This window comes from Coregonus clupeaformis, chromosome 21 (genome assembly GCF_020615455.1).
Source record: "Coregonus clupeaformis isolate EN_2021a chromosome 21, ASM2061545v1, whole genome shotgun sequence".
Lineage (NCBI taxonomy): Eukaryota > Metazoa > Chordata > Actinopteri > Salmoniformes > Salmonidae > Coregonus > Coregonus clupeaformis.
In genome coordinates, this window is record NC_059212.1 from 23,467,978 (window position 1) to 23,488,790 (window position 20,813).

At 43.1% G+C, this 20,813-nt stretch overlaps 1 protein-coding gene across 2 annotated transcripts; it reads left to right on the forward strand.

Annotated features, from left to right (window-relative positions):
• The first annotated feature begins 58 nt into the window (after nucleotides 1–58).
• On the forward strand, nucleotides 59–19,307 carry LOC121535111 (histone deacetylase complex subunit SAP130). 2 transcript variants are annotated; one of them, XM_041841839.1, is made up of 19 exons: nucleotides 59–138; nucleotides 2,196–2,323; nucleotides 3,082–3,356; nucleotides 3,469–3,642; nucleotides 3,764–3,908; nucleotides 4,119–4,362; nucleotides 4,544–4,782; nucleotides 4,928–5,026; nucleotides 5,321–5,462; nucleotides 5,726–5,844; nucleotides 6,216–6,494; nucleotides 6,723–6,897; nucleotides 13,087–13,179; nucleotides 13,350–13,699; nucleotides 13,891–14,115; nucleotides 14,278–14,403; nucleotides 17,665–17,768; nucleotides 18,144–18,257; nucleotides 18,649–19,307. In XM_041841839.1, exons 2-19 carry the CDS (start codon nucleotides 2,215–2,217, stop codon nucleotides 18,805–18,807), a joined length of 3,171 nt encoding a protein of 1,056 aa, XP_041697773.1. In that variant the 5' UTR covers nucleotides 59–138; nucleotides 2,196–2,214; the 3' UTR covers nucleotides 18,808–19,307. The 2 variants fall into 2 exon arrangements, with proteins under 2 accessions (XP_041697773.1, XP_041697774.1); XM_041841840.1 differs by having other exon boundaries at nucleotides 3,779–3,908.
• Nucleotides 19,308–20,813: the final 1,506 nt, after the last annotated feature.

Sequence of the window (20,813 nt, forward strand, 5' to 3'; positions counted from 1 at the left end):
TTGTTATTTTTCATATGGCTTTTATTTTGCAATGTGGCTAAACAAACTCACTGAAAACCGGAGGTTCTGAAATAGTGCTGCTTGTTTAACACGTGCGTAGTAGAAAGACGGATGGAGATTCCTGATCACACAAGCAAGGTATGTTCTTGTTGCAAGTTTAATATAATCGTACTGTTCGTTAGTAACCATCAATAATCATCCCAGATTAATGTAACTCTAATCAAAAAAGTATTGATTATCGTCGGTTCATTGACATAAATAATGCAGCAGCTAGCTAACTAACGTTAGTTAGTGGGGGTGCGATTTCAATTCATATAGCTAGCTAGCTATATTACTAACTAGCAGCTATGTACTAACCTAACGTAGCAGGCGTAAAAGAAACTGTCTTTGAAGCTATAGCTAATTACGACTTCGGTCACGCACCCCTGTGTTGTTTCCTTGATATAAATGAGCTATAACAGCAGATGTTAGTTAAGCTGTCTGTTCAACTTGGTTAGGTAGAAACTGGTTACATCGAAGTAGCGTCAACCAACCAGCTAGTTAGCTACAAACGAACAAGTCAGTGGCCAGCCGACTAACTTAGTTAGCTAGCTAGTTGTAATGGCAACTACAGTCGCTCGCTAGCTATTGGGACTGCATTGAAGTTGTAGAAAGCTAATGTCAAGGACTCGGGAGTAGACAGTGTTATCCTTGGCTTGGATCCAGTCTACTGCAGAGTGTTCATGGCCAAGGTTGGCCCGGCTCAAGTTAGTTAGCTAGCCAGCTGTTTGTGGCTAACTATGGTTACAACTTGCAGATAAATCCTTGACAATGTCATGTACGGCAGGGCTGGCAAATTTGGGCCGCGATAATTTTATTTGGCTCCACCAAGTTTTTTGAACAAAACAAATATATATCGTTTTTTATTTGTTTATTGTTGGACATTAAAATACTGTATACACACCAGCAAATCGGCTCCAAGTGATTAACATTTTGGAAATCTGTTCCAAAGTATTCCCACGCATAATGGAGAGAGATACGTGAGAGTATACAAAAATAAGGTTTGAAATTAGTATGTTTTAGTCAAATATTTTATATATATATATATATATATATTATTTTATTTTTTATTTTAGAAAATGGGGCCATCCACCATCCCCCCACCCCCCCTCTTCGGAGGACAAAAATAAACGTTGTTTTTACAGCTTTTTCTTTTAATAATAATAATAATATGCCATTTAGCAGACGCTTTTATCCAAAGCGACTTACAGTCATGTGTGCATACATTTTTACGTATGGTATGGGTGGTCCCGGGGATCGAACCCACTACCCTGGCGTTACAAGCACCATGCTCTACCAATTGAGCTGCAGAGGACCACTTTTGTTGTCTTTCTACACACATTTGACATACATACATTTTTTTCTACTACAGTAGTTACATAGCAAGAATAAAGTAATTTGATATACATTACATCTGGATAGTACTTACACATTAAACATCAGTCATAACCAATGTACCAATGTTCCCCCAGGACTGCGGTGCAGAATAAATATCAGCCTGCGCAGAGAAGCACAATCAACTTTATAGAGTTTTCCCCCGTTAACACTATCAACGTTTCCCTTTACTGTTGGAATTGTGATCGAATCAACGCAATATTAGTATGCAAAACTAACTATGCAAGAGATTTTGTTGTAGGCAGAACGCATCGGAATAGGATTCTATTGCATTGACAGGCTACTGTAGGCTGAATGATAGAACAGCTATTGCCATGTTAAAATGTTAGTTTGTGCTCAGCAGACCTGACATTTTCTCAGTGGCAAATTTTTTTTAGAGCGAACATTGGTCATAACTATTATAGAACATGAGCTTTTAAATCCACTCCTCAGCTACTCTGTCCATCCTACCCTTCTCTGTAAACTGCCCTCTTATGATTTCCATGTGCAATACATTTTTCAACTGTGCTGTGATGTTTCACATAAATTCTAATATTTGTTTGGGCTTCTTGCAGCCAATTTGCAGTCTACAAATTATTTGTAATTCGGTTCCGGCCCCCTGACCATCCACTAAAGAAAAAATTGTCACGTGTCTGAATCTAGTTGATGATCCCTGATATATGGTTTGGAGAAAATACCTGCTTAGATGTTGGCAACATTCATCTGTGAAAACTTGTATCTACATACCTGTCAGGTTTAATATTGTTATCTTCCTTGCATAGCTATCAAGTGTGTCAGAAGATGAGTTCTCAACAATATCCACGACCGGGAATACCTCCTAGTATGGGACAAAACCAGACTCCTGGAGGAAACACGGCAATGGTGTCTGGTAGTCAACCAAACACAGCAGGTAACATCATGCAACCTGCTAACCCACAGCAGAACTAACTCACTTTGTATCACAGCTTTCACAACTATTTGCAGTGGTCTTTCAGTGTGTGTGAAATCATTGGTCAGTCAAGTCTGCAGTGGTGTAAACTACTTAAATAAAAATACTTCAAAGTACTACTTAAGTAGTTTTTTGGGGTATCTGTACTTTACTTTAGTAGTTTTTTTTTTTGACAACTTACTTTTACTTCACTACATTCCTAAAGATAATAATGTACTTTTTACTCCATACATTTTCCCTGACACCCAAAAGTACTCATTACATTTTGAATGCTTAGCAGGACAGGAAAATCGTCTAATTCACACACTAATCAAGAGAACATCCCTGGTCATCTCTACTGCCTCTGATCTGGTGGACTCACTAAACACATACTCTATTCATAAATTATGTCTTGGTGTTGGAGTGTGCCCCTGGCTATCCATAAATAAACAAAAACAAGAAAATTATGCTGTCTGGTTTGCTTAATATAAGGAATTTAAAATGATTTATACTTTTACTTTTGATACTTAAGTATATTTTAGCAATTACATTTACTTTTGATACTTAAGTATATTTAAAACCAAATACTTTTAGACTTTTACTCAAGTAGTATTTCACTGGGTGACTTTCACTTTTACTTGTCATTTTCTATAAAGGTATCTCAAGTATGACAATTGGGTACTTTTCCTACCACTGCAAGTCTGCTTCATAAAAAGTAACTCCAACTCTTTGTACCACAGGTGGGGCAGATGATGGCAACCGTGACCCTCACCCAGACCACGGTCCTCGTGACCACCCCAGCAGTGGTGGTGGAGCATCGACCTTCAGAGATGACAAGCAGGAGACAGTGGTGGTCCGGCCTTACCCCCAAGCCCAGGTCCATGGACCCCCCCAGGGTCACCCCACTCCAGCAGGGCACCTGCCCCTCCAGCAGGGCATGCCCGTCACAGTGTCAGCCCCTCCACCACACATCCCCCAGGGCCTGCCTCTGGCTTTCACTGAAGGGCCCATGAAGGTATGGATGGGGGAGATCAGAGCTCTGTCTGCTGCATTAGCCCTCTCTCTCTGTCTTGAGCTGACTTTATCTCATCTTCTCTCTTCTCTCATCTCTCCATGCCTTTTCTTAGGTGCAGCCAGCTCTGAAGTCGCCCATGCCCGGTCGAGTGATCGCCCCAGCACCAGCCAACACCCAGGGCCACATCGCCCTGCCACCCAAGGTGCCAAGCCACGTCACTGTAACCATGGAGAGCACTGTGCCTCAGACCGCCGGCATCCCTGTTGCAACTATCAGTGGCCAACAGGTAAGGACTGGTGTTTGTAGTTGTAATACACCCCAGCAATAATATACCCTATTGAGGTCTACCCAATGTGATGACATGATGAAAAATGTGGTTCCAAATCTATAATGCTTTGTGTCCATGGGCGTGGCGTTTCCAGGGCAACCCCAGTAACCTGCACCATCACCTGATGACAACCAACGTGCAGATCATCCGCAGCAACGCCCCGCCCCTGCAGCTCGGCTCCCCTGGCACCCCCCAGCACACCTTCACCTCCCATCTGCCCAGAGGTCAGTCAGTGCCCAAGACAGCATAGTAGCATAGTTGATGTACCTTGACCATTTTCAGAATTATAAAAAGTTTATAATTCTGAAAATGGTCAAGGTACTGACAAAAAAAATGCACCCTAGTGGTTTGTTCATATTTTAACCCACTGTAGGTCCTCAGCAGAACCATCCTAAGAACAGACATGGCTAACTGTTGTTCATGTGTGTTTCCAGGAGCTGCTGCAGCTGCTGTGATGTCCAGTTCCAAAGGACAAACAGTGCTGAGACCTGCTACAGGCCCTGGTGGTGGCACTGGCCCACCTACTGTCCAGCACATCATCCACCAGCCCATCCAGTCCCGCCCTATAGTCACAACGTCCACAGCTGTGATGCCCACGGTAGTTGCCCCATTAACGGCCACCAGGCCTCAGTCCCCAGTGGTTAGCTCAGCCACGCACTCCGCAGAGATGGTTCATGGGTAAGGAAAATAAACACAGTATGACATGCTGAAAGCGTTAATCATTTTTTACTGTTTCTTTTGTAAATGGATCTAGATGACTCCCGCTGAGATAGTTAATTTTAGGGAGCCCAATACTATTCCAGCTATTGCAAGTGTACGTAAAACCAATGTTAACTATCCTCTTGCTCTCTTCCATCAGGCGTCCAGGACTGAATATCCACCCCCCTCCAGCCACTATGAGCATCCAGCGTCCTCCCCAATCTCGGGACACCCCCACACGCATCACCCTGCCCTCCCACCCTGCCATTGGGGGTCAGAAACCCCAGCTGCCCCACACCATGGCACAGAAGCCCATGTTCAGCAATGTGACTCCTGTCGCGGCAGCAACTGTTGCCCCAATATTAGCCACCAATACTGCTCCATCGCCAAGCACTACGGGTATGATGCTGTTGTTGTGATAGAGATAGGTCTAACTAATCTATTTTCATTCCAGCATCATATTGACACTATCAACTATCAAGACCGACTGTTTCCTTTGTTCTGTTTTAATGGCGTAATAACCACATTATTGTAACTCGCTCAGGACCTCACCCCCAAATGACCAACAGTAACATCGTCACCATGACGATGACCTCTCATTCCTCCCACGCCACAGCAGTCACCACGTCCAACATCCCTGTGGGTAAGTATCTCAATCATTAATGTTGAAGGAGTGCAAAGGCACCAAGCTACTCTCTGGAGTAACCTACTCCACATTTCATGTAATGTTTACTTATCTAATAAGTAATTGATAGGAGTAGAGTGGCTATTAAGAACAGTGACACATTGAATTATCAACGGTCGAATGCATTGCATCAGATTCTGTAATGTTTAGCTTACATTGAATTTACAGAAGTCCCTACAGGGTGATTTATATGTTGTAAGATTACAATTTCACCCAGCTGATTGTACACCATTCCACCTCCACCCTCTTCAGCTAAGGTGGTTCCCCAGCCGATAGCCCACACCTCACCCAGGATCCAGCCGGAGTACCCTGGAGAGAGGGGCAACCTGATCCCCATCTCTGGTCACCGCTCCTCCCCGAACCCCATCACCATGGAGGCCCGCAGTGACAACAGGTCAGCAACGAGGGCTGATTGATTCATTTTTATTTTGGGTTGACGATACATTTAATCAACAAGATGATTATTTGATCCAGAGGATAGCGCATGAAAACACTTATTTCCAAAGTGGTCCTCGTTGGTCCTCGGCTACATCTCAATAGTGTCAAATGTCAGTCTCCTTATTTCTGATGTACTTGGAGTAAATTCCTGGTTGTTAGTTGAAAGTTTTCGAAATGGTTGTTTTATTTCATTCATTTGATATGCATGTTCCCCCACAGGCAATCAGTGCCAGTGCAGTTCCAGTACTTCCTGCCTACCTACCCTTCTTCACCGTTCCCTCTGACACACACCTACACCCCCATCACCAGCTCTGTGTCCACCATCCGACAGTACCCAGGTACCATTCTCCTCTCCCTCTTAACAGAAAGCTACATCTGGCTCTATGTGACTGCAACCAGTCAGATAATACTCTGTCGTTTTCACAGAGCCAGATTGTTAACTCCTGAACACTCACTTTAATCAAAATTATTGATCATTTTGTTAATCAATTACATTTTTAATAAGCTCTGACTTTCTAAGCTATGTTACATTTGAGATTTTAGTCATTTAGCAGACGCTCTTATCCAGAGCGACTTACAGTTAGTGAGTGCATACATTTTCATGTTCAACCTAATTATGCTCTAGTCTAATCTACATCTATAATACCATCCTTCATCCTGTGTGTCAAATCCAAACCCAACATCTCTCGGTTTCCTGTCACCCCTACAGTAACCCCTCAGGCTCCCAGCGGCACAGCCATGCAGACCCAGACCAGTGTGGGCGTAGCGTCGGCGGTGCACCTCAACCCCATGCAGCTGATGACGGTGGACCGCATCGCTCAGATCAACACGCAGAACATCCAGCCCGCCGGCATGGCCACGCAGGGCATCCAGCCAACCACCATCAGTGCCCAGGGCCTTCACGCCACCACCGGTCAGATCACTGCACAAAACATCCAACCGGCGCCCATCAACCCACAACAGCCAACCAATGAGAACAAGACCTCAAGTGAGTTGGTGAACAAAGCAGTTTAAGTTTCTTTGAAAGTTAAAATCAGGTCTGAGATATATTATGAATAGAATCATTCTATGCATTTTCTCCAGTTTGGTTACATTTATTTTTATGTCATTTATTAGAGAAAGGGAAAAAAGTATTACTATGATTCACAACAGCTATTCTTTTCAGACAACTATTCAAAACAACTATTCTGACAACAACATTGCTCTGTCTTCTCAGTTGTGTTAGCAGACGGCTCTACTCTGGTAACCAACCCCATCGGCCAGACGTTCGGCAGCAGTCAGCCGCCCACCTCTGTGGGGCAGACACACCCCCAGAACACTGGGCCTGGTGCCCCCACCCTGGTGTCCTCTCCCCGGCCTAGCATCCTACGCAAGAAGCCTGCCAACGAGGGGTGAGTTTAGAAAACCCCTTAAAGTTTTATTTTGTGAATGCTACTACTTACTAGAGCAGTTGTGGTCACCAACCCTTGTCATGAGTAGGGCTGTTGCGGTGACCGTATTACCGCCACTCCAGCGGTCACGAGTCATGAAGGCAGTCAAATTCCACGTGACTGTTTAATCACGGTAATTAGGCTTCTCCAAGCTCTGATGCTGCTGATGGTCATAAGTAGCCTACCAAACTTGCTAACTACCTGGTACTCAGCGACCATAGTCACCAAGAAAACAATTGGTAACACACTACGCCGTGAAGGACTGAAATCCTGCAGCGCCCGCAAGGTCCCCCTGCTCAAGAAAGCACATATACAGGCCCGTCTGAAGTTTGCCAATGAACATCTGAATGATTCAGAGGAGAACTGGATGAAAGTGTTGTGGTCAGATGAGACCAAAATCAAGCTCTTTGGCATCAACTCAACTCGCCGTGTTTGGAGGAGGAGGAATGCTGCCCAAGAACACCATCCCCACCGTCAAACATGGAGATGGAAACATTATGCTTTGGGGGTGTGTTTCTGCTAAGGGGACAGGACAACTTCACCGCATCAAAGGGACGATGGACGGGGCCATGTACCGTCAAATCTTGGGTGAGAACCTCCTTCCCTCAGCCGGGGCATTGAAAATGGGTTGTGGATGGGTATTCCAGCATGACAATGACCCAAAACACACGGCCAAGGCAACAAAGGAGTGGCTCAAGAAGAAGCACATTAAGGTCCTGGAGTGGCCTAGCCAGTCTCCAAACCTTAATCCCATAGAAAATCTGTGGAGGGAGCTGAAGGTTTGAGTTGCCAAACGTCAGCCTCGAAACCTTAATGACTTGGAGAAGATCTGCAAAGAGGAGTGGGACAAAATCCCTCCTGAGATGTGTGCAAACCTGGTGGCCAACTACAAGAAACATCTGACCTCTGTGATTGCCAACAAGGGTTTTGCCACCAAGTACTAAGTCATGTTTTGCAGAGGGGTCAAATACCTATTTCCCTCATTAAAATGCAAATCAATGTAGATTTTTTTTTACATGCCCTTTTCTGGATTTTGTTGTTGTTATTCTGTCTCTCACTGTTCAAATAAACCTACCATTTAAAATTATAGACTGATCATGTCTTTGTCAGTGGGCAAACGTACAAAATCAGCAGGGGATCAAATACTTTTTTCCCTCACTGTAGGACTACCTATTTCTTTGTTAACCGCTCAACACAGAATATCCCCGCGACACAGTTGGCATCAGTTGCTGGGATTGCTAGTCTCTGTCCAGTGATCCTGCCGACCAAGGACGGGTCTGAGGAGCTATTTGGCGTTGCAGCTAGCCTAGCTGCTAGCTAGCAGCATATCAAGCTAGTAGGGTTTTCTTGAGGGCTTGAACGCAGCCCGCGACGCGGTTAGCCATTGTGGCTGGGACCGCGGATTGTCCCGGGTTTGTGGCTGTCTAGATCCCTGCTGTTTGTTGTTTTCAATCTTCCCTGTGACCTGCCCTGTCTGGAACTGCAAGGAGTAACAGCGTAACCTACGTTGCTAGCTACCATGACAAAGACCAAAGCCGGCGGGAGTACCGTTGTCGTGGAAAGTGGCGGTTCTCTATCACACGTGAAGGATCTTTTAAACAAACAAAAATAGTTCTACAAGCAGTTGTTACAACAACAAGAAAATAGCGTCAAGTGCTTTGTCCAAATACTGGTGGATTCAACTAATAAAATAATGGACGACCTGACCAGAGAGGTCCAGGACCTAAAGAACAGTTTGCAGTTCTCCCAGGGTCAGCTCAATGAGTTGAAACAGGAGAACGGCAAGATTACAGCAGTCTGTAAGTCATTCAGAGAGGACATCAGTTCTGTGTGTGAATCCATGATAACAATGACGGATAAATCAGGCTCAAGGGACATTCAAGGCGTAACAACATGGTTGTGGATGGAATTGCAGAATCTCCACATGAGACCTGGACGGAGTCTGAGGACAAAGTGAGGGAAATGATCTGTGAGAAATTGAAGATGGACCACAGGAAGATTGAGGTGGAGCGCGCCCACAGTACTGGAAAACCCACCACCGGCCCAGGTGACAGGCCCAGGCCGATAGTGGTCAAGTTCCTGAGGTTCAAGGACAAGGTAGCTGTTCTGGAAAGAGCCAAGAACTTGAGAAGAACATATCTCTTTCTCAACAAGGACTCTCTTGAAGCTGTGCGCCAGAAGAGGAAAGAACTTATCCCAGCCATGAAAGCTGCCAGAGCGCGTGGGGACATTGCTTACATCCGCTATGACAGGCTCATTGTCCACCCTTCCTCCCAGAAGCCTGGAAGGGATGAGAGAGCCAAGCCTATGGGTTCGTAGCTTCAACCCCACAGCACACACACACACACACCAATTGATTAATGGACTGCTGAATGTATATATTTTTTCTCTCGCTTTGTTTGCTCTTTTCAGTATTATGTCTCTCTGATACACTACCCCTGAAAGTGCTGAAAATAGCCCATATTCATATATATATATAGCCTTAGCAAGTTATTGATTTCATGAACCTTATTTCTAACATCAGATAACATTAATATATTAGCCATTTCTGAGACTGGCTTAGATAATTCATTTTCATTACAGCAGTAGCAATACAAGAATATAACATCTATAGAAGAGACAGAAATGCTAATGGGGGAGGTGTTGCTGTATATATTCAGAGCCATATCCCTGTAATGCTTAGAGAAAATATTATGTCAAGTGTTGTGGTTGCAGGTTCACTTGCCACATCTAAAGCCTTTTCTTTTGGGGTGTTGCTATAGTTCACCAAGTGCGAACAGTCAGTATCTAAATAATATGTGTGAAATGGTTGATGGTGTATGATTTAAACAGAAAGGTCTACTTTCTTGGGGACTGGTTTTCATCTAGCTGTCCACTTGAGGAAGCTTCTTACTGTAACCAGTGCCTGTAATCTGGTTCAGGTTATTAATCAACCTACCAGGGTGTTTACAAACACTACAGGAACAAGATCATCCACATGTATTGATCACATTTTTACTAATACTGTAGAACTTTGTTCTAAAGCTGTATCCGTACCCATTGGATGCAGTGATCACAATATAGTGGCTATATCCAGGAAAGCCAAAGTTCCAACAGCTGGGCCTAAAATAGTGTATAAGAGATCATACAAAAGATTTTGCTGTGACTCATATATGGATGATGTAAAAAATATTTGTTGGTCTGATGTGATTAATAAGGAGCATGCAGACACTGCACTTGATTAATTTATGAAATTGCTTCTTCCAATTATTGATAAACATGCACCTGTTAGGAAACTTACTGTCCATGGATTGATAAAGGAATTGAAAAACTGTATGGTTGAAAGAGATGGGGCAAAAGGAGTGGCTGCACTCTGACTGGTTGACTTACTGCAAATTGAGAAATTATGTGACTAAACTCAACAAAAATAAGAAACTGTATTATGAAGCCAAGATCAATGATATAAAGAATGATGGAAAAAAACTTTGGAGTACTTTTAAATGAAATTATGGGCAGAAAGACATTCAACTCAATCTTTCATCGAATCAAATGGCTTATTCATCACAAAACCATTTGATGTTATTTTAATGATTACTTCATTGGCAAAGTGGGCAAACTTAGGCAGGAAATGCCAACAATGAACAGTGAGACATCGTATTCATGCATAAAAAACAAATGATGAAAGAAAAGCATTGCAAGTTTGAATTTTGTAAAGTTAGTGTGGGAGAGGTGGAAAAATGGTTATCGATCAATAATGACAAACCTCCTGGCATTGACAACTTAGATGGAAAGCTACTGAGGATGGTGGCTGACTCTATAGCCGCTCCTATCTGTCATATCTTTAATCTGAGCCTAGAGGAAAGTCTTTGTCCTCAGGCCTGGAGGGAAGCCAAAGTCATTCCGCTACCCAAGAATGGTAAAGCGGCCTTTACTGGTTCTAACAGCAGACCTATAATAATAATATGCCATTTAGCAGACGCTTTTATCCAAAGCGACTTACAGTCATGCGTGCATACATTTTTGTGTATGGGTGGTCCCGGGGATCGAACCCACTACCCTGGCGTTACAAGCGCCATGCTCTACCAGCGGAGCTACAGAGGACCACATAAGCTTTCTGCCAGCTCTTAGCAAACTGTTGGAAAAAATGGTGTTTGACCAAATACAATGTTATTCCCTGTAAACAAATTAACAACAGACTTTCAGCATGCTTATAGGGAAGGGCACTCAACATGTACTGCACTGACACAAATGACTGATGATTGGTTGAAAGGAATGGATATTAAGAAGATTGTGGGAACTGTGCTGTTAGATTTCAGTGCAGCCTTTGATATTATTGACCATAGCCTGTTGTTGAAAACACATGTGTTATGGCTTTTCAACCTCTACCATATCGTGGATTCAGAGCTATCTAATAGAACTGAGGGTTTTCTTTAATGGAAGCTTCTCTAATGTCTAACATGTAAAGTGTGGTGTACCACAGGGCAGCTCTCTAGGCCCTCTACTATTTTCTATTTTTACCAATGACCTGCCACTGGCATTAAACAAAGCATGTGTGTCCATGTATACTGATGATTCAACCATATACACATCAGCAACCACAGCTAATGAAGTCACTGAAACCGTAACAAAGAGTTGCAGTCTGTTTTGGAATGGGTGGTCAGTAATAAACTGGTCCTGAACATCTCTAAAACTAAGAGCATTGTATTTGGTACAAATAATTCCCTAAATTCTAGACCTCAGCTGAATCTGGTAATGAATGGTGTGGCTGTTGAACAAGTTGAGGAGACTAAATTACTTGCCGTTACCTTAGATTGTAAACTATCATGGTCAAAGCATATAGATTCAATTGTTGTAAAGATGGGGAGAGGTCTGTCCGTAATAAAGAGATGCTCTGCTTTTTTGACACCACACTCCAAAAAGCAAGTTCTGCAGGCTCTAGTTTAGTCTAATCTTGATTATTGTCCAGTCGTGCGGTCCAGTGCTGCAAGGAAAGACCTAGTTAAGCTGCAGCTGGTCCAAAACAGAGCGGCACGTCTTGCTCTTCATTGTAATCAGAGGGCTGATATAAATACTATGTATACCAGTCTCTCTTGGCTAAGAGTTGAGGAGAGACTGACTGTATCACTTCTTTTTATAAGAAACATATGTTGAAAATCCCAAATTGTTTGCATAGTCAACTTACACACAGCTCTGACACACACACTTACCCCACCAGACATGCCACCAGGGGTCTTTTCACAGTCCCCAAATCCAGAACAAATTCAAGGAAGCGTACAGTATTATATAGAGCCATTATTGCATGGAACTCCATTCCATCTCATATTGCTCAAATAAACAGCAAACCTGGTTTAAAAAAACTGATAAAGTAACACCTCACGACACAACGCCTCTCCCCTATTTGACCTAGATAGTTTGTGTGTATGTATTGATATGTAGGCTACGTGTGCCTTTAACAAAAATGTATGTAGTTCTGTCCTTGAGCTGTTCTTATCTATTCATGTTCTGTATTATGTCATGTTTCATGTTTTGTGTGAACCCAAGGAAGAGTAGCTGCTGCTTTTGCAACAGCTAATGGGGATCCTAATAAAATATCAAATAGCCGAATGTGCGCACTCTCTCAAATCGTTGGGAGATTTGTTCAATTGTATTCATCATACTATAAAATAGCCTCCCGAGTGGCGCAGCAGTCTAAGGCACTGCAGTGCTAGAGGTGTCTGCTCTAAGCAAATCTTGTCTGCTAATTGACCTAGTGTAGCCCACAGCCATATGGCATAGCCAGATCAGGGCCTAACATGAAGACAACTCAGAGTATGCTATTCTGTTCTTCTGAACTAGACTACATTTTCTTTATATCATGTTTAGACCTGTCTAAAATGGATAATATATTTATTGTGAAGGTGTGGTCTATATTACACAGATTTATAAGACTTTTTTAAATGTAGATGTTCCAAAGGTCTGCATCAGTGGCTTATAGGCTGTGTGTGGAAGCCAGGAGATGCTAAATGTTTTTATGTTAATTAACGGTCACTTACCGTGAGACCGACAGTTATTTGCTTGACAATCACCAGCTGACGAAATTGTGACCGCCACAGCCCTATTCATGAGCAGCTACAGTTTGAGTAGGCTTTTCTTTTATCACAGCACTAACCTGTGTCTGTTTTCCCTATAAAGGTCTGCAGTGAGGAAGAACTTGATCCCAGAGGCCACCAGCCCCAGGATAGACGGAGGAATCAGGCATGCATCAGGGTTTCCACGCCCAGCAGGGTAAGACTTAGCACTGCACATTGTTAGTAGGCACTGATCAAAGACTATGCTGTGTGCACACGCTGGAATCCTCTGGTGAACCGCATACTCTAGTATTAATAACATCTTGTAGTTGAAAATGTACTTTAAAATGATTGGGTGGTTGATTTATCTTTTCCCTGTCCTCCCAGTGTGAAGCACAAGCCTGATCTCCACGTGTCCCTGGCTCCCCTGGTGACGTCATCCTCCATGGAGGCTCTGCCCAGCCATCAGACCAATGAACAGCAGCAGCACCCCGGAGCCCCGCCCCACCAGCACCCCTCTCAGCCAATCCAGACGCTCCTCTCAGTGTCAGCACCCCCACATTCACAGCCTGGCCCCGCCCTGTCCGCCATCACTCCACCAATCTTGTCTATGGCCAACGTGGTGGTTCCAGCTACCCAGTCAGTGGCCAGTAGCACTGCGGCATGTGGAATAAGCTCCACCCTCCCTGAGATCAAGATAAAGCAGGAGGTGGAGGCCATGGATACCTCCAAACCAGGTACATTTCAATTGAAAAAATAATTAGCCACGATATTGTCTTTAACTTTTTTTTTTATTGGTGTTCTTCTATTGCTGATCTAGGATCGTAAAAAAAATAATATCAAAATAGATCAGCATTCCTACTCTGAGACACTTTGTGTATACGGGCCCTGAACTATTGATCTCCTTGTTCTTCCTCTCTCCCTCCAGGTCCCCCCATGCCCCATGGTGGTGCCCCCTTGTTGTCCATGATGCCCGGTGGGGATGTGACCCCCGGGGCCTCCCCCAGGAAGAAGCCCCGGAAGCAGCAGCATGTCATCTCCACGGAAGAGAGCGAGATGATGGAGACCAACAGCACGGACGAGGAGAAGGTCCTGGCCAGACCCCTCAGCATGAGGGCCGAGAAACGCAAGTCGCCCCTCAAGGAGTACATAGGTAGGAGAAAGAAGATACTCAACCTCTTTATTCATGATTCACATGTCCAGGTTAAGGGTAAGCTTGCTGCAGTTACGGTAGGCAACATGCTAATTTCTCTAAGACCTAATTTCTCTACATTTGACCTTGTAAGTGACAACTGTACGTTTCTCTTCCCTGCAGATGAGGAGGGGGTGCGTTATGTCCCCACCCGTGCCCGCCCCCCGGTCACCCTCCTCCGCCACTACAGGAACCCTTGGAAGGCTGCCTACCACCACTTCCAGAGATACAGCGACATCCGGGTCAAAGGTCAGACCAATGTCTTTATTATTGATAACATTAAATCATAACTGTATTTATAATGCATTTTCATACATTCTGGGTTCTAAGAGCTTGTTGTGGGACTGAAATGCACTTAATGGGACTAAAATGCGGCAGGTAGCCTAGCGGTTAGAGCGTTGGGCCCGTAACCGAAAGGTCCCTAGTTCGAATCCTCGAGCCAACAAGGTGAAAAATCTGTCTATGTGCCCTTGAGCAAGGCACTTAACCACAGGAGGCTGCTGCTCATAATAATGGCCGGAATCGAAACCATGTGTTTGATACCATTCTGCTCCACTCCAGCCATTTCCACGAGCCCGTTCTCCCCAATTAAGGTGCCATCAACCTCCTGTGCACTTAATCCTAATTGCTCCAGGGTCGCTGTTGATAATGGCAGATCCTGGCCGTGACCCCACTCTCCGAGGGTGTCTCAGGGAGAGTTGGGATATGCAACAAAAAAAACATACACACTTGTACAATTCACACATGCGTATTAATACACACTTGTACATGTGTGAAATTGGACCAATATAAGCACCAACCAAATTACCCACGACAGATTATATGCTAAACTGGCTAAAGACGTGGATGATTTCATTATCACACCTCTTGCCCACATTTTCAATGTATCATTTGCAAAGGGCATTGTGCCCTATGAACTGAAAATGGCCAAAATTGTTCCTATTCATAAAGCCGATCCAGCAAACTTGACAAATTACAGACAATCTGAATTTCGCCGGATATAAAAAATATTTTTGAAGCTTTCATATAACGGATAAATGAAATATCTATTATGCAAACATCCGTATGGCTTCAGAAAATCTCTCTCTATTTCATTGACTAAATACATAAAACAAATGATGGCAAAGATCATACATTAGGTATTTTCGGGATCTCTCAAGAACTAGGGATGGGCATTTGAAATTATTTCACTATTCAAATATTATTTTTTCCCCACGGATATCCGGAAATACATGCGTTTTAAAGAAAAACATTTTTGGAGACTTGCTTGCACGACTCGGGAGAGAGCTGAGGTGTGTTTAGTTCGCTTGAACGTTTGCTACATTGCGGAAAGGTTTGTACTGAACGGCAAGTTTCCCCCAAACATTCTTGTATGTTCTTGAACAGACTAAGGTACGTTTGCTCCTGTTTGGTGGGTGTGGCGAGGTATGGCTTGAAGCAATGAGTGAATTATTTAAAGGGCAGTGGCCATGCTGACAGGGTTCCACAACCCAACCCCTCGTTAAAAATAAAAAAAACTTGAAACTAGGGCGTGAATGAACAATCTCTGCTTTGGTTTTCCAGCTATCTAAAGGATAGAAAGCAATATGTGACTTTCAAAGGAATAGAGAATAAGTGTAGTGTGCCGCAGGGATCAATTCTTGGACCCTATTATTCTTTTATCTATATAAATGATCAGCCCAAAGCATCCAAAGTGCTCTCCCAGATATTGTTTGCTGATCATATAAGTGTTTTACTCTCACAGAAATCTCAATTACCTTATTAATGTTGTTAATTATGAACTGTGTAATATCTCAGTGGTTTAAAATCAACAAATTGTCACTGAATCAAAAAAAAATGAAGATTTAGTCCAAAGAACAGAAAATACAATAAAGACTATATATACCACAGTATGAATCATAATACCCATAAAACCTAGCGGTCAAACAGGGAAATGGTTCCAACCGTTTTTCCACCATTCATTTTTCCCATAGGAGATTTTAGAAACACTTACAATAAGGGCTGTGTTTCGTGTAGGCTTACCCTGGCGTGATGTTTTGATTACTGTGTAAATCTCTCTAGGACAAGTGGCTTTTGTCGATTTAATATGCCTGTTGATCAAGCCTGTACGACCCTCTTTCTTGGTGTTTTGATTGATGATGAATTGTCATGGAAACCACAAATACTATAACCTCTAAGATCAGAAATACGAGGAGACTTGGCAAAATTAGATATCTCATAAACCGAAGCACTGCTCTGTCTCTATTACACAATGATCTTCCCATTCATCAGTTACTGTAACATTACATGAGCCAGCACACAGCATACCAAACTACTATCAATCTTTCACCTGCAGAAACGCTCTGTAAAAATAATAATGTCTGCCGGTTTTAGAGACTATTTATCACCACTTTTCAAACAATTAGGACTGAATATTTATTCAAGGAATTCTCTTCAAGTTGCTCAATTTGTTTACGGCTCTTTAAATCACTAACTACCCGCTTTCTTCAAAAACGATTTCACTGCCACATGAATTCCATAACTACTAACAATTAACAGACAACAGCTACGGCACCCACATTCAAGAACAACCAATTCCGAATGACCTACAGAGGCCCTATGATCTGGAACTCACTCCCGCCTGATTTTGCCAAGCTATCCCCGTCATTGTACTGAAAGAAATTTGAGGCAACTACTGTCCATCACAGCTCTACGCCCCAGTAGTTTGGCTTACTGCTTAGATTTTATTTTATTTGACCTCTTTTGCATTTATTTGTCCACACTGTGTGATTTATGACCACTGGGGGGTGCTACTCAACAAGCCCTGGGCTTTTTCCCCCTCCTGCACATAGTTTTTTATTTTATTTTACTTTGTACAAACTGTCTTTCTATTTTGCAAAGAAATTAACTAAAAACTAAATGTATATTATAAAATGTGCTTTTCGAGGGACTGAAATTCAATTTTTTGGGGGACTGAAATTATATTATTCTGGGTCTGAAATTCACTAATTGAGGACTGAAATGCCAGTGATGCTCTGGAGGCTTTTTGATGTTGAATTGTTTATTTATTGTTTTGTTTGGACAATCTAAATTACACAACAATTATTACAACAACATCACACAAGGTTATTATTCTCACCAGATGTTAAAATGCATACATAGGAAAACATTTAGAAATCACACATACACAAATCAAGAGGACGACTTTCTATTGTGCTATGTGCACTGTGATGCTAAACTGGAAGGTGTAGTATGCTATGAAAGCGAGTGTCATTAGTTGACTTCAAATTTTTGGAGACATCACAAAATGCTAATCAGGGAAATGCTATTTCAATTGCTAGCAAATGACCAGTCACTTTCATAGCACACACATTACATGACTAGGGCTTAGAGTTTATCCCTGCCATGTAACCTGACCAGGAAAAACTCCTGACCCTAGTTATAGTTAAATAGCTTAATGGTGTGTGTTGTTGAAGGTATTACTGGATTATATTATAATATGGCTTTAATGGTGCGTTGTCATGGTTTCAGAGGAGAAGAAGGGCACCCTGCAGGACGTAGCTAATCAGAAAGGGGTGGTGTGCAGAGCGCAGGGCTGGAAGATGCACCTGTGTGCTGCACAGCTCATGCAGTTGGTGAGAGAAACACTACTTCCCTTTGCAATGATCTTTGTATAGAGAGTACAGTTACTCAGTGCAGTCAACTTTTAAGCATTATGAAAAGAGAACTTAAGAGTTACGAAGTTGGAGGTGGAGCGAAAAGGGATGACACTTGAAAATTTTACCGAAGTGGATCTCAGTCTCACGTCAGATAGCACGACGACTGTCTGCACTGATAGTGCTTCATGGCAACGCATCACGTTATGACGTGGCTGTCGGAAGACAATGACGTGGATCTAAAACCAGAGATCTTCTTAGACCAAGATACTTGTCCTCCTGAATAAGTCAGTTGTGATGTTGTACTGTAGTGTTGTATTGGTCTTTATACGTCTCTCCTCTCTCTATCGCTAGACTAATCTGGAGCATGACGTGTATAGCCGCCTCACTACCCTCCAAGAGGGTCTGATCCCAAAGAAGAAGGCCGGGTCAGATGATGACCTGCACCGTATCAATGAGCTCATACAGGTCAGAGGTCAAACACGAGACAACACAGCTTTTACAAATAAATAAGTCTGCTGCTCATGGATAGGAACAGAGTTTTCCCAGACCACGTGACCTAACCAGGAAATACTCTAGGCCCTAGTTATAGCCTACAAACCACATATGTTTTCACATCACTATCTGACTGACCACAAGTTTACAATATCTAAGAACTCACTATTCCCATAAACACTACTACTACACACTATTATAACCAGGCATGCCGCCCTCTAGCAGTATTTGGGATGATTTTGATCAATTCCACAGGCAGCTTTATACCATTTCTGAGGACTCAGGGGAAATTCTACCTGGGCCTAGTCTTTGTTATGAATGTCAGTCAGCCATTTTGAATTGTCTCTCCCTCCCCTTTTTCCAGGGTAACATGCAGCGCTGTAAGCTGGTGATGGACCAGATCACTGAGGCTAGAGACTCCATGATGAAGGTGCTGGACCACAAGGAGAAAGTCATGAAGCTAATCAACAAGAATGGTGGAGCCAAGAAAGTCAACAAGCTGAAGCGCAAGGACAAAGCCTAGAACAGAGGGGGGACAACCAAGCCTAGGCTAACCCCCTGTACCCTTCTCTTTCTGAGGACCGCACTAGTCTACACCCCTCACTGATCTGACCGTGATTTAACCATGGACAACTGGCAGATTGTGGCAGTATGGTGTCTGGGGTTACTCGTTAGCTGTGCGTGACCGTCCGACCACTCTTGACCTAGAACTGTGACCTAGAACTGAGACCCAAGTGGTCGGCAGAAGGAACAGATAAGGAACAGACACGGTTCCACTACGTCCAAGTGAGGAGCTTGTCAACGGACAGGAATGTACAAGTATTAAGACCTTTTCAGGAAGTTAGTATGTCCTCAGTTGTTGATTGGATGGCGGGCAGAATTATTATGATTTGATTGGTTGAATGATGGTCTAGAGGGGATGCACTATGTTGAATTAATACCCTTGAACGTTGTGTAAAGCATCGATATGGGTTGTTGAACTATCATCAAGTACTTATTGCGTAATAAATGTGTAAATCAGTACAATGTATTTATCCTTACTTCACTCTGGTAATGGGATCAAATCAGAAGTATGCTACCAAGTTCAGTCATTGGAAATGTCACTACGGTCCAAGTAAAGAGTTTTGTATTCCACAGCTCTTGGGACAAATATATACAGTACCAGTCAAAAGTTTGGGCACACCTACTCATTCAAGGGTTTTTCTTTATTTTTACTATTTTCTACTTTGTAGAATAATAGTGAAGACATCAAAACTATAAAATAACACATATGGAATTATGTAGTAACCAAGAAAGTGTTATATCAAATATATTTTAGATTCTTCAAAGTAGCCAACCTTTGCCTTTGACAGCTTTGCACACTCTTGGCATTCTCTCAACCAGCTTCATCTGGAATGCTTTTCCAACAGTCTTGAAGGAGTTCCCACATATGCTGAGCACTTGTTGGCTGCTTTTCCTTCACTCTGCCGTCCGACTCATCCCAAACCATCTCAATTGGGTTGAGGTCAGGGGATTGTGGAGGCCAGGTCATCTGATGCAGCACTCCATCACTCTCCTTCTTGGTCAAATACCCCTTACACAGCCTGGTGGTGTGTTGGGTCATTTGTCCTGTTGAAAAACAAATGATAGTCCCACTAAGCGCAAACCAGATGGGATGGCGTATCGCTGCAGAATGCTGTGGTAGCCATACTAGTTAAGTGTGCCTTGAATTGTAAATAAATCACAGACAGTGTCACCAGCAAAGCACCCCCACACCATCACACCACCTCCTCCATGCTTCACGGTGGGAACCACACATGCGGAGATCATCCGTTCACCTACTCTGCATCTCACAAAGACACGACGGTTGGAACCAAAATCATCAGACCAAAGGACAGATTTCCACCAGTCTAATGTCCATTGGTTGTGTTTCTTGGCCCAAGCAAGTCTCTTCTTCTTATTGGTGTCCTTTAGTAGTGGTTTCTTTGCAGCAATTCGACCATGAAGGCCTGATTCACGCAGTCTCCCCTGAACAGTTGATGTTGAGATGTGTCTGTTACTCTGTGAAGCATTTATTTGGGCTGCAATTTCTGAGGCTGGTAACTCTAATGAACTTATCCTCTGCAGCAGAGAACTGTGGGTCTTCCTTTCCTGTGTAGGTCATCATGAGAGCCAGTTTCATCATAGCGCTTGATGGTTTTTACGACTGCACTTTAAGAAACTTTCAAATTTCTTGAAATTTTCCGGATTGACTGACCTTCATGTCTTAAAGTAATGATGGACTGTCGTTTCTCTTTGCTTATTTGAGCCGTTCTTTTACCAAATAGGACTATCTTCTGTATACCAACCCTACCTTGTCACAACACAACTGATTGGCTCAAACGCATTAAGAAGGAAAGAAATTCCACAAATTAACTTTTAACAAGGCACACCTGTTAATTGAAATGCATTCCAGGTGACTACCTCATGAAGCTGGTTGAGAGAATGCCAAGAGTGTGCAAAGCTGTCATCAAGGCAAAGGGTGGCTACTTTGAAGAATCTAAAATATAT

Excerpts from the sequence above, each read along its gene's own strand:
- LOC121535111 (XM_041841839.1), top strand. The coding sequence starts at position 2,215 with ATGAGTTCTCAACAATATCCACGACCGGGAATACCTCCTAGTATGGGA. Across the intron at positions 4,783-4,927 it reads TCCATCGCCAAGCACTACGG|GACCTCACCCCCAAATGACC; the intron begins GTATGATGCTGT and ends TAACTCGCTCAG. Across the intron at positions 14,404-17,664 it reads CAGCGACATCCGGGTCAAAG|AGGAGAAGAAGGGCACCCTG; the intron begins GTCAGACCAATG and ends TCATGGTTTCAG.